The sequence below is a fragment of the Oreochromis niloticus genome, linkage group LG20 (assembly GCF_001858045.2).
Source record: "Oreochromis niloticus isolate F11D_XX linkage group LG20, O_niloticus_UMD_NMBU, whole genome shotgun sequence".
Lineage (NCBI taxonomy): Eukaryota > Metazoa > Chordata > Actinopteri > Cichliformes > Cichlidae > Oreochromis > Oreochromis niloticus.
This window is the reverse complement of record NC_031984.2, coordinates 22732334-22747473: the sequence shown is the minus strand read 5'-3', so window position 1 is coordinate 22747473 and position 15140 is coordinate 22732334. Positions and strand designations below refer to the sequence as shown.

Genomic DNA, 15140 nt, shown 5'->3' with positions numbered 1-15140 from the left:
TCTTCACCAATTATTCTAATAAAGCCTGTTTTGTTCGGTAAGAAAAATACTGTCTGTGCTGAATTGGTGTCTCCACTTGGTTCCTATTCAGCCAGTCGTTCTGCCTACTCCTTCCTTCATCCAACCTTCCACCCAGACTGAATGGACTGCTGCCCCAGTACTCAGGCTTGCTCCATGCCGTCACTCACTTCATTAAATGATAGCCCACACCACACTATTCAGGGTAGCTGTGATTTAGAGTGGGCAGCTTGCCTGAAAGCCTCATGTTATGTGTTGTGTTAATGCATTAGTGGTTAGTGTATCCCAGTACTTGGCTTGTTAACTGTTGTACATAAAAGCCTTACTATCTCTCACTTAGTGACTGCTAATTATTTCGTGAGCTATGTTGCTTTGTTATTTATCCATGCCATTTATAGACTAAGGCTCTCGGATGCTGCACCAGAAAGTAGTTTCTCTTGTTTGCCACAATTATCATTCAACTACATGTTGCAGTATGCCGAGGCAAACGACTTTTTGTGTAGTGGTGCTCCATCTTGTACTTCTGTTTAGCCCCTTTTTGCAACCTATTTCACCTGGTGACTGCTATCAGCCTCCAGCAATTGGTCACTAACCCCTTAGGGAATACACATTTCCCCAGGTGACTGAGGGTTCCCAGATCATCAGCAGCTGATTCCTAGGCCTGTAAGGCTGGGGCCCATGCAAAGGGAATTTGTAGGTAGGTAGGTAGGTAGACTGCATTTAGCTCTATTTAAAAAAAATGGGTCGTGCCATTGCTGTGCATCTACTTATTCCTTTTTAAAAGTAGGTAAAGACTCTGTATGAGACTGGATGTGACAGATATGGGCCTGGCACAATTTAACACACTGACAACAATCCCTTCAGGACTCAAGTCCCAAATGATGGGCGTCACGTAGGAAAGAGTAAGAAAGGCGTGTGGAGTTTATCTAAAAAAGATTACATGTGGGAAAAATTGAGATACAATAACAACATGAATTATTGAATAGAATCATAGAATAAATCTATTTACAGTTGCCTGAAGGCAAACCCCCCCCCCAAAACATCAAAACCCAGATACCATATCTCCAATGATTTAGTAATTTTTTTTAGCCAAACATGCTGGCACTCGTCTTAGCAAACATCTATGAAAAATGATGTTGTCACAAGATCCGAGATCACAGTCACAACAAAGCAGCTGGAGTTCTTGAACAAAGTGAGACATCAGAAGATTAGAGAACCTTCTGAATGTCACGAAGAGGAGTTTATAATCAGAGATGCTACATTTTGGATTCTAATTTAAATGAAATGGTACCCTGGTGATAAATGGGAGCGGAGTCACAAAAGATGAGTACAGAAGTAGTGCAGAGTACAGTACAGAAACCCCTGCTGATTTAACCATCTGTTAGTTAAAAGTAAAAACAATGTATTTCTTCACTCGTAATAAAAATAAGGCATAACATACGTATATCTATTTTTTACAAAAGCTGTGAAACTAAAAGAGTAACACTCTACACATGCGAAGAAAAATTAACAAGTTCCAAAAGCTTTTAAAGGTGCACATATTGTAAGATTTCTCACGTATCTCACATATTGTGAGAGTGAAACTCTCAGCTGCTGTTAATGTAAATTAAGATGGATTATATATTATGATTATTGTATGGTTCTGCTTTCAGTGCAGACATAATTTTATATACATATATATATATATAGGTTTTTTGTAATGCTTGAATTGATTTAATACTACTCTGGACTTCCTATTCTGTGCTACCTAAGGCTTTTAGATGTTACTGAGCTACTTTGTTTGTTCATTATTTTTAAGAATGTAACACATTCTGCTGATTTAGTCACTCCCAAAGTTTTATTTTCCCATCTTGTAGGTTTCTTTTTTTTAAGCCAAATAATGGCCTCCCTCACTTGTTCTGCCACCTCTTTAGGTCTCATATTTAAAATTACAGTGAAAAGTTATAAAACACAAATTCAATGCTTTGAATGTGCTCATTTGTCATGAAATACCAGTGAAAGGGACCAGACCTCACCTGGCCATGAAATTGCTTGTCAGGCAATAGTCCAATTAAATTTGAACTTGTGAGAATGGGGTCTGTATCAAAAGTGACTGTAAGTCCTAAATAGCTAACGCAAGTTTTTTTTTGTAAAACCCCATGAATTAAAGTTTGAAGTCTATACTTCTGTATGTGACTCATATCGATGCCTTTTTTAAGTAAATGAATATATGTCTTTTTGATTGGGTGACTGTACATACAATCAGTACAAGGAGACGTCAGTCAGGATTAATTAAAACCTCATTTCTGTCCTCTTATCCAAAGAGAAGACTGCCCCCCAAAGGCAGTCGAAGCACTCACAGTGAGACATCAGGCAGGTGAATTTACTACAGATGGTGCTGTAGCTGAAACTCGAGACAAATATGCATATCTTCCTGATTAAACAAGCGCTGCTGTCTTCTACATAATGCATAAACTACTGGATTAAGATTTCTGTGCCCAGATTTTTCCAATATATTTTTGGACACTGCCATGACACTGCTATTACGGCTCAACACTCCAGACAATGCTGCTGTTCAGAATGTGTATTTTGGCTTGTGGACACCTTAGAGTACTCGTCTGTAAAAGAGCTATTACATTTCAAGTCTGCCAGTTGTGTGCATATGGCTCATTATTTTAACTTCTCTTGTTACGACAAGGTGAGACATCTCATTTCAAACACAAAACATAGCACAACAAATACAGGCCTTCTCTTCAGTTTGCAAATGAATGAGACAAAATAGCCCAGTTTGTTCTGCAGGTTTAACACTCCAGTAGCATAAATGAGGGTTATCATCTAAAAAACAACACCTTAACAATGTCTTTCATGCCAGTCCCAAAATTAAGGACTTGCAACTTCATCTGGATGTGAAACTTGCCGTACTTGTACTACAGATTATTAGGGCCACAAATAGTGTTCATTTTGAGAATAGAGTTGAAATTTCGAGATTAAAATTGAAATACTACTTTGAGAAAAAAGTCAAACTGTGAAGATCACATTTCAAGCCAGACAACTGCCACATCTACTATACCCGCTATGAAATGCATCACGTAGATGAGTTAATGAAACAACTTGATCAGCTGACTTAATGTGTATTGCGAAGTAAGCCTGAAACCTCTCCTCTGTTTCACAATTACATTTTTAACTAACCTGTGACTTTCAAAGCATTGAAGCTTTGCAATAATATGCACACAGATGCTTTGACTCACCCTTGCAGCGGGACAATACAGCCCCACTTCACAGAGAAATGCATTTGGTCATTCAGCTCAAACTTGCGCTTTTTAAGTTGGAAACCACATCTCAGTGTTTTTTCAGGTGTCACGTGAACTCATAAAAACTGTTTGGTTGGATTTGGCCAGAGTTAAGTTAAGAAATGATGGAGGAGAAAATAATGAGTCAAGAATTACCCAGCTTTACCGTTATATTTACAGTAAAACCCTCTGTCATGTGCACTAACATTACATCCACGCACTTGACAATTACATTCAGCCTTACTGGCAATAAGTCAATCTTAAGACCGGTGTGTAGGAGTTAATAGCACTGGATGCTAGCTCGCATTGATAATGTCATAGATGAAAGCAGATGATGTGAAGCCAGCAAGGTATCTTCAGAGAGAGGCTCAATTACTCAGCCTGGCGGGACCCCAGCCACAGTCAGCCACTCCAGTCTGTATGCCAAAGATTTTCCTCGCCCCCATTGAAAATCAGGCTGACAGACCAGAGTGTCCCAAAGTAAAAATAACTCACTTCGCTGACTTTAACAACACAGACAAACAGACAAGGGATCTGAGCTGGAGAACGCAAACACTACTTCCACTTTGTTCAAGTAAAGGAGAAGATAAGGAATCAGAGAGGTGATACCACAGTATTTCTACATTTCTAGTAAAAAAAGATTTACGTAAGGAAGATATTAAAGGATATTTAAAGAAAATGAAATGAAATGGAAAAAACATTGAGAGCAGTCCATCTTACCTCCAGAGTGGGGGGGCGGGCCACAGAGCAAGACCACTCCTTGACCTTCACGAACCCTCACTGGACTTCTTCTCTGAGTCTTGAAATTCTCCAAGTCTGTTTACCACAACACAAAAGCAATAAAGCAAAAATAATCATTTCATTTTTCATGAAAGCCATAAGCACACAAACACAACAAGTCTGGGTGTTTATAGAGATAAAAAAAGAAATGCACTGCAACTCATATATGTGGTTGCTCAATAATTTCATATCTAGTTAGCGCACGGCAAGTGACCAGAGTTTAACAGTGTTATATGATATGCATGCCTGCTGTGAAATACTGGTGGTAGTTTTGCATAAATGCAGACATGGTGCTATAAAGTCCTAAACACTTCTGACTGGAGCAGAAAGCAATTCTTCAAGTATAAGTCACACATGAGTGAATTTAATTGGAACGGCGTATTGTTATCACTTTCTGTGTTTCATCCACTGCACACAGACCAGCAACAATTAAATGACTAAGACTGAAACATCATTTGTATGGAGGCCGATTACTTGTTGACAACCTGCTGAGAGAAAGCAAATAGAGACAGCAATCCTTGAACACTTTGCCTTTTCTTGCCTGCTGCGGCTCTTGGAGATATCGCAGGCGTAGCAGCCAAATACGCAGCTGCCATATAATGACATAATCAAGACTGAATTCAAAAACAGGGCGAAAGAATGCAAAACTGACACCTCCTGTGTGCGAGCACAGTAGGATGAGCGTTCGCAAAATAAAAGCAGAGCGTGATCTTTTCAGACCTTGTGACTAATGGAAAAATTGCATCCAGCAGAACGTTATCACAACTGAAAGCTTTTGTTTCGGTTCACAAATGATTTTATGAAAATCTCCTGTATGACTTTCACAAATTAATTAGCAGATCATAACATTTTTTTTTCATTTGGAGCAGACAGGTTTAATGGATCATTTGTGGCCATCTTAAACTCAGGATGAGCTATGGTTCACAGTTACATCCAACAACATTTAGGTTCTTTCTGGTCCTCCAAGACATAAATGCTACCACATATATCCTGAAGCTGCTGAGGCAATCTAGGAAATATTATAGTATATTATATTATATTATATTATATTATATTATATTATATTATATTATATTATATTATATCATTAGGCAATACACGCATATTATATAAAAATTATTCATGCTAGTAATCACTGTAAAAATCCATAACAAAATAATAACTATAAGATATAATTTGACTGAATCTCTTCTTCTTCTCATCTATTATCTATTTCACACTGAACAGAAACTAAAGGTTTAAGACCATCACAATTTAAAACCCTGATATTGTATCTCTAAAACTGGTAAGCCTGGAAAAATGACCTTTTCTGGCTGATCCGAAAATACAAGTTTCATCTAATTTTATCAGCTTCACTGAATATATTGAGATTTACTAGCAGAATCTGAACAAGACAACTTCACAGGCATGCTTTTTTCTCAGGCTATACAATGAGATAATGGCTAATGTCAGAATGAAAACATGCCTGTTGCATTAGCAAATGCATTTGTTTAGGAGACTCAAGGTTAGTTAATCTGCATGTGGGCATGCAAATAAGAGTTATTAGTTTTATTTTTAGTGCAGGAATTGGACAAATTAAAATTTTAGTTATGTAGTGATGTTTTTTTTAAATGGACGTGATTACAATCCATCGTGAATAGGACATGAAAGTCATGTGAGGTTCAACACCTACATGAGTGCAGACATGAAGCCTTTTTTCACAGCAGACGTTTTCAAAGTGTTCTGGTAAGCCAAAACATGGCACAGTGTAAGAATGACTGACCGTGAGCAAAAGAAGGATCCTGATAGATATAACAGATTTTATGATTTACCCCCATGGTTCTCCTAGGGAAGATTATCATTCTTAAGACGACACCGCTAGCAAGCTGAAAGGCAATCCAAAAGCTGAAAAGCAAGGTGCAAAACTTTTACATCTACCACAACTTCCTACATTATTGTAGTGAGAAAGGTAACCAACTATCTGATGACATTTAAAGCTAGACCTGCTCTGATAGCCTCACAGCAGGAGCTTTTAAACCTGCTCTGTGTGTGCCGTTTGCACGTACTCACGTACCCTGTGTTTCTGGGTGTTGATTCTTCCAGACATGCTCAGTAGGTTAGGCTCTATTTAGGCCAGAGGTGTGAGTCTGTCTCTGTGCAATTGACTTCACCCTGCCTTTCATCCATTGTCAGCTGGGATATGCTCCAGCTAACCATTCAGAGGATAAAGGTACAATTAATGGATGTTGGATGCCCTGCCAGAGCCACTACCTGCTGGACTGGACAGTGTATCACAGCAGCTTCATTTGCAAATACTTTGAATGATTTGATTTAATAGTGTGAGGAATCACACATTATTAAAGATAAGAAATATTATAATTATAAAAATTATAACACCCTGTGGACTTGCAATGATATTAAACAAAATGAGCCGTTTTCCTTATAGTTCCTATAATACAACTTTTCAAAATCTTTATTCTCCCTTGTAGTAGGGCTTTATTAGAGCACAGCAAGTAATAATGTCCCTTTAGGACCTTTTTTCCCCCTAAATTCTCTAAAAGTAATGATGAAAATTAAAAATTACATTTTATGGTAATGCCCCGATCACTATAAAATGTAGGTGCGAAAATCTTTCTCCTTTGTAAAGAGGTTTAAATTTCTGTCTGAAAGAAGATGTGAAATGTTCGAAACGCATTAGCGTGTCGCTTTTTTTGTCAATCTAACTGTGATTTAATTTAGCGGCTGCACAAAGCTAAAAAAAGAACTACTTACTGCATTTTACATTGTTAAGAAAATAGTTGCAAGGCTGTAACTGTTGCTAGTATGCGTTTGTGCTGTAGGTGGATATATAAATATATTCTATTTATTTATAATACTATATTTCAAAAACTTCTGGGCTCATACATTAGGAAAAAAAACAGAGGTGCTCAACTCACACTGGGAGTGAGTCTGTCCTGATCAGTATTCCTTTGGTGTATAGCGGGGCATAAATGAGCTAGACGCACTAAAAGCCAACAATGCCTGACAACCCAAGCTGTTCGGCACCACGTGCATCATCTTATCAAGCCCATCACACTGCACCTCCTTGTGCTTCTCCATGGCAGGGTTCAGGCTATTTGGAGTGTTTTCAGATCCATGAAATTGGATATGAATTTGCATTTTTGGGCTAACTCTTTCAATGTGACCCATTGTAATGAACAAGAGGAAATTGTAGAGAAACTAAAAAGTGAAACTACTCTGTCAGAACTGCAACTCCATTTTTTTCCCAGCCATTAGACAAAAGGCATAACAGAGTTTTTATTGTCAGAGAAATTGCACCTACCACCTCACACTATTTGGATTTAGGATTGCAGTAACAAATGTCACATGTGATGCTGACAACAAGTGTGTCACCCATTTTGCATTTTGACAAGAAAGAGCATCTTTAAACTGCTGGAAGACTAAGATGAAATGTCGAGGTAGGATTAAATCCTATTAGCTAACAAAACAGTATGTGTGATGCAAAGGCATAACATAATGATGTGCCTTGCTAAGATGACTCTGGTTTTGTTTATCTTGTTACTGTTGGAGAAAAGATTGAAAAAGGGCGGATTAGGATTTCCTGGTTAAAGTTGCAGATTAGTACATTTAATGGAGTTTGGCATCACTACCATGTATGAGTCTAGCCAGGTAATAAGTTTGATGTCAAGCTATAAAAATATTATACTGTGTTGCCATTTCTCAGCCCATTTATTTACTTTTCAGCACTGCCATTAACATTTCGTTGTTTTTGATGCAATAAATAATAAGCTATGTAATTACAGCTTCACACTACAGTAAAAAGTTTTATACTGTATGATTTTATGTTGAAGAATAAAAAAACAGAGCAGCTAAAAAATGATTTCAACTGTAGAAAGACGGATTATTCATCAGTATAAATTCTTTCTATCTAGTTGCTTAATAATAAGGGTTCAACTATCTTGCAGACGATGAATTGCAAGTTACCAATGAGGAAACCAAATATATAAATAACTGCGATGACCATTACTGTGAAACTGTCATCTTCTCTCATTTTGTCTGCGTCTTTTCTTGCCTCCCCTCCAATATCTGTTCTCAGAGAAGAATCATTGAGTAAAACCCTAACAGCGTGTGATGCGTGACATTTAAGGAGTGATAAACATCAAAGGAGCCTATTTCTCACCGCTGGTGTCTCTTGACAAGTACAACTGTTAAGTGCACATGGCCTTTCTTCTGCAAAAAAAAACAGAAAAAAAGAAAAAAAAAAGAAAGTCTTAATTTTCACCCTTGTCAAAAGCAGTGAACAAGCCACAGAGCTGATGGAAATAAGAGGAAAGACACAGAAATCTTAGAAGCTCAGAGAAGCTGTGAGGCTGTGTAAAATGTCAAGTCCTCACTTTTTTTGGAAAAGTGGCAGCACAAAGAAAAGACTGCGAAAAAGTATGAAACTGTTCCATGTCTTTCCAGTTATACCGGCAGGAAAAACATGTAGTGTATGTGTAACTAGCTGCCTCATAAATATGAAATTACGGTCACAGTTTTGTTTTTGCAGAACAGTATGATGTCACAGTGACATTGAACTATTAAGGCTACTCACTCCATCGACATATTCAATTACATGTCTGTGTGAAAAAGTAATTAGAAAATTCATTCTTGGCGGCTATTTTTTAAGGTCAAACAGGAAAGCAAGCCAGGTGGAAGCGAAAGTCTGCTTCGTGCCCAGACCATAAAAAGGGGAGCTATACAGCATCAATAAATTGCTAAGATTTACACTGCTAAGATAAGGTGTTACTGCTGCACAGAATGGTGCAGAAATGGTGCAAAGCCCAGGGAGATAGCTGGTAAGAAAAGTCATTGTTAACTAAGACTGTTTGAGAAGACTGCTCAAAATCACTGCGCCGCTAGCTTATGTAGCATTACCTTTATGCCACAGGTGGGCTGCCATTTACATGTTGCTCCGTTATTTAGGCTTAGTGATTGTATGTGTGAGATTGCTGGTTTGTATAAGCACGGGGAAGGTGACCTTCGGGTAAACACATCAGTCTATTTCAAGCGAGGAAGCTGCACATACTTAAATAACTTGACAGACACCTTGATCTCTGAGAACCGCATTCTAATCAATTCATGCTTGAGTTTAAGGGAACATCTGTCACAGATGTGATGAAATTCGCTGCAAGTGCTCCTAGGAATAGGATAAAGTGGGGTCACAGAGACCTTGAGCTTTGGCCACAAAATCTAGGAACTTCATACTTGAGTACAAATTAAACTTTATGATAAAACTTGAAGAAATTCCCTGAAAGACTCAAAAGATATTGCCCTGACGGACAACCTAAAGACAACTCCGGTCAGGGTTATCTCCATCAAGGAGGCATTAAAATAATCATGTCCTATGCAATTACAGACGTGAATCTGCTCAGAAATCACGGGCACCGAGATACAAGGGAAATACATCCTAGATTGCGGTCATAAATACAGCTATTTCACCCTTCATTAAACACTGTGTTACCCTTGTGGCTCTATAAGCAGCAAAGAATCCAGGCAGTACCATGTTCCGTCTTCAGGACACACATTCAATATACTTTGCCTCGTTTGCAGGCCTTGCAATCTGTTATATAACGTTGCATCTTGCATCAGTGGAAATCCTTTCACTTACATAAAAAAAAACATCCCTTGGGGATTAAGAAACTTAATCTGGCTCGATCACCAACTAAATTATTCCTTCCAGCACTCCCAGCAGGCAAGCAGAACCTTTTAAACGTGTAACTGTGTATTGTCAACAGGATCAGGACCCTTTTCTACTTTTAGAGATTTAAGCCCCTACCAGATGGTAACAGAAACTGTTACATCATCCATCTTTCAAAGGATTAAAAATGTAGGCCAGCTCAATTATTATATATCCAATAAACTTCCATGAAATACAAATTTGATGATATTAGAACCATTAGATGGTGCAAATCTAAGACTTTAATCTTGTTCACCAACAACAAAGACTGATTGCATTGTTAAAGAGAGCAAAATATTCAATTATGAGAACTCTGCCGTCGCTGTTCTGGATTTGTTTTCAGCAGCAGCGCCTTAAAGCTCTGTGTGCAACGTTTATCTGTATATTCACCCTGTTCACGCCATTACCTGGTCTTTGTCTGCTAAAGTTATTAGAGGAAGGAGTGCAATCCCCTTGATTTCTGAGAAAGCATTTTCAGCTATTCTGAGTCACAGTCTGTTACAAATGACATGATGCTGACTTTCATAACAGACTGCTCCTCTGTGAATGATTCCCTTGACCTGAAACCCACTCAATCACACAGCACACTTAATTAAGTTAAACCAAGAGCAATAAATAAGATGTACGACACATCACCACTGATGCTTGTCCTCATCCGTTGACAAAAGCAGCAGGTCTCAGGTCAGGCCCGGGCGATGGATGAGACCAATAACAATGACATACAGTTCAAGCCTGTCCCCAAAAATTGATAGGAAATGTGAATATGATCAACAGCCCGCTGGCAACTCAGCACACAGATTTGCTCTATATGCTGAAGATTTAATGCTGCTTTGCGACAAAGAATTGCCAAATAGTTGCAAGATGAATATCTCTGGTGCTCTCCCACCAAGGATCATCACTGTGTCTACTGTGGCAGAGAAACAGACATCAGAATTCAATCTAGCCGCACCATCTGTTCCCAGATATCAGGGTTGTCATTTGATATGGGCTGCCCATCAAGAGTGGAGGACTCAAGTTCACCTTGCCACGAGAGATGCCTTAGACTGTGGTCTTATAAAATGTGATGGATAAAAGCCATAAAGCATCAGCTCTAAGGGATCTGTCAAGGCTCACAACGCCATTGCAGTCTTCATCACAGAAGTGTGAGAAGTTTAGAAACATTTAGCAGAGTAAACGCAAACACTGGAGCTTTAATCAGGGTCAAAGGATTCAATCATGAAAGGACATAAAAAAATAGCCCATTCATTTGGGTTTTCTATTAATAATTTCAACATTATCAGCCTGCTGTCTCTTGTTGCTGGTTGTTTTTGTTAAAGAAGCTTAGGTCTGCCAACAAACAATTTCCAGAGAACTCTACTGGGGCATTACACTTTTCAGTGAACCCCAGTGTCTGATGTTCAATGAAGCTTTTACTTTTCTAAGGCAGAATAGACGGAACTAAACTCAAATGAAGTGAAGTCAAATCTGAGTGACCTTAAGACAACAGAAGAGAAACAATAAAAGACAAAAGAATATAAACTGTTGACGAATGCTGAATTAAAGGCTTTGTCGGACGCATGACAAATAAAGTTGTAACCATGGCAAAGTTGCACCTGGTATCCTGCAGATTTCTTATAACAGTACTCTACCGAGGAGTGCACTTCTACTCACAGTATATATGCCATACTCACAAGAGTGTTATAGGATCAACAAGCAGGACCGGCTAAATTACCTTTTTCAATTCTACATTCTCTTATTAACTGTGAAAATAGCACCTACATTACTCACAGCAAATCCTGATTGCCAGATTCAGCTTTTTGGGTAGAATCCAGAGCCAGAGATAGAACCTTGAGCAGCTAAGCCCAAGAAGAGATGAGGAATGGGCTCGAAAACTTTATTTCCATTTTCATTTTCAAAATTGTAGTCTTCAGATTCAACCTCCACCGAGTGAAACGACTGGCAAATCTGGACCAAAAAAGACCTGCGAATAAACTTACATGCAACATGAAGGCTGGCCTCTCTGCTCACGATGGTGCCGAAAGAGTTCGATGCCATGCACTGGTAGATGCCGACGTCCTCCTCTTTATTAAGATGTGCGATGTGTAAGTTTCCTCCCATGAGAGAGTAACGAGACCCCGGTCTGGGTGTGATGAAAGAGTCGTTTAGCTTCCACCTGTGAATGCAAGCGACGCATCACAAAACCCTTCGTAAAATAATTTCATACGCATAATAATGTCACGCACATAAGAAGAGTGTCTGATGATAAATTATGATAAAGTCACAGACTGTTAGGGATTCAGAAACAAAGCCATATGCATCCATTTAATTTATACTGGATTAAATAAATATTAAAAGAAATGACAGTGACTGATGTGTGCTGCAGGAAACGTGAATAAATATACTTAAATGAGAAGCAATCATCAACAGTTATTTCAAACAGCTGTTTATTTCTATTGATGTCTTTCAGTTCAAATGCTTCATGATCATTTTTTTCTATTCCATTTATTCCACGAGGAACATGATCAACTTTCAATATTTAAAATCTTTGGGCGACTTAAGGTTATTTGCATAATTAAGGTTTATGTACTAAGAAACCTGTCGAGTTAATGATGCATCACATGACCATAACCTCCTCAATGATTGCAAAGACTTCAAGGTTAAGTTTCCATTAAGAGTATCCCCTAAATGTTCTACAATCGATGTTTTGCAAAAAAACAGAGCCAAAGGATGAAATTGTTCCACTCTGTTTCATAGCTACTTTCACATTTAGATAAATGTGGTCAGTTTAAGAGTTGATGATGATGGTTTTTGCCTTATAGTCAGCCAATGCTAGTGTACACAGGGCACTTAGAGTAAGGAGAATAACTGAGAAAAATAGGTATTAAAAAATTCTAATTGCAGCTGGAACAGAAGTTCAGATGACACCAATTTAGGGGCCACGTGGCATCGTGATAGCTTGGTAGTTATAGACAAATTAATTTGTCCTCGATACCTCGAAACAAACTTTCAACATGTGGCATCTTGTTGAACCTCGCGCTAAATCAAAACCACCGCTAGCTGGCACACGACCTTTGTTAAAAAGACAATAACAGGCCGTAACAATGCCCCGATGTCTGTCTAAATATCAGCCCCATCATCAAAAGAGACATCACAGCAGCTTGTCATCAATCTGGAAATCAGTTACTGATGTGGTGTACCAACTGCCACTGTTGGTGGCACCTGCTATAATTAAAGAACTAATTAAAACAAAATTTGATTTTATGTGAATCCAGGCGTGCTCTCAGAACTTAAACTAAGAAGGGCAGAACAATTTGCAGATCTGAACTCGTAAACGAGTTTTCGTTTAAAAACTAAAGTGACCAATTGCTTATTAAGTATTCCAGCCGATCCAAGTGATAACATCTTGTACATTCATTTCAATTTGTATCCATTAGGCATAACACCAAGGATCTTCAAGCTACATTAACGCCCGCATATGCTTATGTATGAGGGATCGTTTTGAGCTATTACACATTAAATGCTTGGTTTTTGCGATTTGTATTTAATTACCCTGCCAGAAAACAGCTATGTAGCCCCATTTGATAGATTATAAATTAATAGCTTATGCGCTTGATGCACTTTAAAGTAAATCATTGCTTCTCATTTATTTTAATTTGTCAACATTTTAGAACTGTGCATTAATCTGTTTTTTAGCACTGGGACTTCTCAGCTACACAGGGTATGTGTACTGAACAAGGACAACCTGCAGCAACTGTTTACTGCACCTCAATCTATCAAGTGATTTGCATCATGTTTATCATAGTGATAACCTCAGATCAGATGCCCCATGGCAGTGTCTGTGCATCTTTACCAGTGGGACTGTAAAGAAAGCCTAGAGCAGAAAGACAGTTTCTGTCATATTATTCCTATTGTGTGAAAGAAACTCCGTTAATGTGTCGCTCTATCACCCAGTCTCAACCACGACAACAGAGAGGTGGTGCAAGACTCTCTTGATCTTTTCACTGGTCAGGGGTAGCAACAACAGGAAGCTCTTTCACTGAACTGTATAGATCAACGTCAAGCTGTCAGTAAATGGTAGATGGACTGTTTCTTATATAGTGCTTTCCTACTTTCCTGAAGCTCTCAAAGTGCTTTACACAACATGCCTTATTCACTCATTCATACAAGCACTTTTTCTATGCTCAAGTGTTTTCTATCTAACATTCACACACATTCATACACCAGTGGATGCGACGGAGACCAAGCTAGAGTTAGTATCTTGCCCTGAGATATTTGGTATGCAGAATAGAACCACAAACCTTCCGTAGATTGTAGAATCTATCTTAAGTAGATGGCCTGGACTACTTCCTGAGCTACAGCCACCTCAGTGCAAATATACAAAACATCTGCAACTAAGGGCAGTTAACTAATAATAATAATTTTCAAAGAATGAGCCATAAAATCAGTTTTAGTAAAGCAATAAATCCAGGATAAACTGGGGTTTTGTAAACATTTTGTATCATAGATTAAAATAAGCCTTATTGGTAATGTTATGCACATGCCATGTTGCTTTTGAAGTGAGCTATTTGAATGACAGAATAGAGCAGCCAACACTCGTGTGCTTGGTTAACAAGCTGCATTCATGAACTGTATGACTGTGATGCAAGGACACATATACCTCTTAATTAGGGCTGAGTAACAGATTAATAGAATTTCACTTACCCAAAGTGGAACACAGAAATTGTTTTTCTATTAGATTCTATTAAAAAGGCTCCAACAGGCACAAACAGCACAAAAATACAAGCGGTCCAACTCAGTTACTGGAATTTACTGGAATTAGGGGAGATGAAGCTTAAGAAACTGTAATCAGCCTGTACTGGCTGTCAGTCACAGTGGTCACATCCCCAGTTTATAAAAATAAAAAATGTCCATACTGTACAGTTTTTAAGAAAATTTCTGGCTACCTTTTCCATCTCTGGAATATTACTTGGGAAGCATGCATAAAGCCATGTCTGCAGCTGTTACCTGTAAAAAGGAGGTGGGTGTCCCTGGGCCTCACAGCTAAACACCACCTCTCTGCGACTTTCGCCAGAACGAATGGGAAACACCACACTGCCAGGTTGTTTGGTGAACATGGGCCTCAGCAGGACTCCGCTTCCTGGGTGAAGAACCAACAAAACTAGATCAGCTTTGATGTCCTGCTAAACTGAAAACCACTTTGCACAGTTTTTTTTTTTCTGCAAGCAAGCAGATACTGAAGTCCTAGCGAGGGAGCGAGGGAGGAAAATTCTGCGCAGGAGAAGCATAAACAGTACGCATTTCTTGCATGGATCTTTCGATCATGTGAGTAGAACTTGCTTGATCCCTGCGGTACTGCATAATCAGCTGGTAACCTTCATAAAACTTTAATGCAAACA

The 15140-nt window shown here is 38.6% G+C and overlaps 1 protein-coding gene across 1 annotated transcript in view; it reads right to left on the bottom strand.

Moving 5' to 3' along the window:
- Positions 1-15140, bottom strand: part of cntn3a.1 (contactin 3a, tandem duplicate 1) — a 74949-nt gene that overhangs the window by 36933 nt on the left and 22876 nt on the right. The window contains exons 3-5 of the mRNA XM_005478234.4: positions 14749-14881; positions 11742-11917; positions 4008-4103 (exon numbers count right to left, since the gene is read on the bottom strand). Of these exons, the coding sequence (XP_005478291.1) occupies positions 4008-4103; positions 11742-11917; positions 14749-14881 (405 nt within the window). The remainder of the gene's footprint in view (positions 1-4007; positions 4104-11741; positions 11918-14748; positions 14882-15140) is intronic.